The sequence below is a fragment of the Lathyrus oleraceus genome, chromosome 6, assembly GCF_024323335.1.
Source record: "Lathyrus oleraceus cultivar Zhongwan6 chromosome 6, CAAS_Psat_ZW6_1.0, whole genome shotgun sequence".
Lineage (NCBI taxonomy): Eukaryota > Viridiplantae > Streptophyta > Magnoliopsida > Fabales > Fabaceae > Lathyrus > Lathyrus oleraceus.
In genome coordinates, this window is record NC_066584.1 from 152,549,511 (window position 1) to 152,553,130 (window position 3,620).

Consider the following 3,620-nt stretch of genomic DNA (forward strand, 5'->3'; position numbering starts at 1 on the left):
TCTATATGAACTAAGATATCATGGAATAAATATTTGAACACTTGTATATCATATTAGTGAAAGTTTTAGATATACCAATGATGATACTTGATCCTTTGAAATGATATACTTCACTTGAATTTTTACTCCACTTCAATTCACTTCAAGTCTTTGACAGCTTTTTGATCTTTTCACATGAGAATTGTTGAGAGATGTTGTAATCATCAAAATCATCAAGAAGCCATGACCTCACAATCTCCCCCTTTTTGATGATGACAACTCACTACTTGAAAGTTGATTCTAAACTTGTTTCTCTAATCCAAGGATATCTCCCCCTATGCAAGTGCTCCCCCTTTCTTTTGGAATATGAGGAAAGCTTTGGAAATGTGTATATTTCCTACAAAATGTTAGAGAAACAAAAACAACAAGCAATTCTTTTCCCCCTTTGTCATTAGCAAAAAGGTTGGGAAAAGACTTGATAAAAAACAGTCATACATTCACAAACATAATAAGCATTCATTCACAAAAATGATAACCAAGGTTGTCTTTGTCGTTGTTGAGGACAAAGCACTTACACCCGAAAATATGAAAGAAAGAAATATTTGGTTTTCTCCCTTTGAAAAGTTCATAAGGGGTTTTCTTGAGAATAGGCCGAATATTAACACGGTTACTCACAAAACATGTCGTGCTTACCGCATCCGCCCAAAAATAATTAGGAAGATTTGAATCACTTAGCATTGTCCTTGCAAGTTCTATTAATGATCTATTCTTCCTTTCTACGAAACCATTTTGTTGTGGAGTTCTTGGTGCGGAGAAGTTGTGTGAGATTCCATATTCTTCACAAAATTCTTCAAATGAGGCATTTTGGAATTCTCCACCATGATCGCTTCTAATGGAGATAATTGAAAGAGACTTCTCATTTTGAATTTGCTTGGCATACTTCTTGAGTGCTTTGAAGGCATCACTTTTCTGCACCAAAAACAATGTCCAAGTATATCTAGAGAAATCATCAACAATAACTAATGCATAAACGTTACCTCCGAAGCTTTTTGTTCTCGATGGACCAAAGAGATCCATGTGCAACAATTGTAGTGGCCTAGTTGTGGACACCACATTCTTGGAAATGAAAGTTGACTTAGTTTGCTTTCTTTTTTGACAAGCACCACACAACCCATCTTTGATGAATTTGATCTTCGGCAATACAATGACTAAGTCATGCTTGATCAATTTATTCAAGTGCTCCATATGAATATGAGCAAACCTCTTGTGCCATAACCATGATTCATTGTTGTTTGCCAAGAGACACCTAACATTCAAAGACAAGTTATCTAAAGAGATTTGAAATACATTATTAACTCTTTTACCTTTTAGCATAACTTCATGAGTAACTTCATTTTCAATCAAACATTCATCTTTAGTGAAGTTGACTTTGAAACCTCAGTCACACAATTGGCTAATGCTAAGGAGACTATGCTTTAGACCTTCTACAAATAGGACATCTTCTATAGTTGTTGAAGGCGGTGAACCAATGATGCCTACGCCAAGGATTCTTCCTTTGTTGTTGTCACCATAAGTAACATATCCTTTGGCCTTAAGCGTTAGATGTGAAAATTTGTTTAAGTCACCCGTCATGTGCCTTGAACACCCACTATCAAGATACCATTGATTTGAGGAGGTCTTCAAGCATACCTACAAAAAAGAGTTAAGTTTTATTAGATACCCAAATTGCTTTGGGTCCTTCAAAGTTAGTTCCTTTCTTAACCCATACATAATGGCCTTGAGCAACACTAAAGTTTCTAACATAACATGCTTAGGAGTATGACCTTTAATACAACAATAGAAACATGTAGGCTCAAAGTTGCTTTTATATCTAGGGGGATAAGATTTCTTTTTATAATAAGATTTGTTCCTTTTCCTATTATTATATTGATGAACCACTTTAGGCTTGTTACTTTTATCTAAAGGAATTTGTTCTTTAGCTTTTACAAAAATGGTCTTGTTAGAAGTTTGTTTAGCAAAATTTGAATAACCTAAACCACTTTTATCATTTGAGTATCTTTGACTACTAAGAACATGTTCCAATCCGATTTGACCTTTTTCATATCTTTCAATAACTCTCTTCAATTGAACTATTTGAAAAGCAAGTGACTCACATTTAGTGCATGCAAAATTCTTGATTAATTCTTCCTTTTCATCTTTGAGATTATTTTTCATTTTCTCAATATTTTCTTCCAAAGTTGATATTTGATTATTTTGAGATGAAATTGTTTTGTATAGAATTTTGCATTCACTTAAAAGTTCATCAATTGCTCCTTGAGCATCATTATCAAAAATTGAAAAGTTACTACTAACCTCATCGTCTTCATTGTCGGAATGATGTGATGCCATCAATGCTAGATTTGCGCTTTGATCACTATCGGAATCCGATGAAGAACTTATTTCATTGTCATCCCAAGCAATGTAGGCCTTCTTATTGTAATCCTTCTTTCCTTTGTTGTCACGATTCTTTACGAGTTTGGGACATTCCGGTTTGATGTGGCCTTGTTTTCCACATTCATAGCATGTAATGTCTTCATTGGATGTTGATACTTCTCTTTCTTTGTTCTTTGAGAACTTCTTTCTTCTTGTGTAACTAGAGTTTCCAATATTATTTTTTGCACCAAAATATTTTCCTAGTCTTTTTACAAGAAGCATAAAGTTTTCGTCCTCTTCGGGATTGTCTTCTTTCTTCACAACTTTGGAATCAACTTTTAAGGAAATGCTCTTGGATTTCTTCTCTTGGACCTCATGTTTCTCCAATAGTCCAAGTTCCGTCTCATATTCTTGAAGCTTTCCGAATAAAGTAGCGGATGTCATTTTTGAATTAATCCCTTCATATTCACTCATTTTTTCTTATTACCGCACAAAAATGAGAAGAAAAAACAATATCAGTATTTATCCACCTCAGTTTCTTTATCAAACTTTTGATTAAGCAAAGATCAGAGGGAGGATGATGTAAATAAAATACCCAGAATTTCTACGGTATGCTTTCAAATAAAACTTTACTATGATGTAGGGCATTGTTTCAAATCCCCAAACACCGAGAAGTTAAGGAGTTAGTCCCCAGTCAACCACTTCGAGCCTAGAAGTTAGTTTTTCTTTTGGAACTAAAAACCCTTAATCTTAACAAAGGGCAAGGTAGTTGTGTTCAAATAACTTAACTATACATTCCATCTTCAATAGAATTAGTCCATCTATACACCTTACAATAAGAGGTTCAACCAAATGATCTTCTTCACACACATCATGAAGTATCGAAGATATCGTGGAAAGCAACAAAAAATAGGTTTATATTGGTTGTTCCTCAAAAAACCGTTAACAAGGCAGTCACAACCTTTCAACTAAAAAAAGAGAAAAGAAAGAAAAGCCCGCTAAGTCGAACACCAGAAAAGGAGACTTAGGAAAAAAAGTCAGAGCATCCCGGTAGACCGAAAGCTTCAGAGAAGTGGTCCAGGAAAAAATAAGGAAGAAAAAAAAAGGAAGAGAGAGCTCATCAAATCCTTAACAAAAAAACAAGATAACGTCACTACCATATCAAGAATCAAATGGTCACTAAAAACTTGACAAAAACAAAACTTTTGTGACTACCAAACAAAAATGGG

General features: G+C 34.3%; 1 protein-coding gene across 1 annotated transcript; it reads right to left on the bottom strand.

Moving 5' to 3' along the window:
- Positions 1–262: 262 nt before the first annotated feature.
- LOC127094498 (uncharacterized) lies at positions 263–2,865 on the bottom strand. The gene is made up of 3 exons (XM_051033326.1): positions 1,915–2,865; positions 673–948; positions 263–376 (listed from the first exon to the last, which is right to left on the bottom strand). The coding sequence occupies exons 1-3, from the start codon at positions 2,863–2,865 to the stop codon at positions 263–265; spliced, it is 1,341 nt and encodes a 446-aa protein (XP_050889283.1).
- Positions 2,866–3,620: the final 755 nt, after the last annotated feature.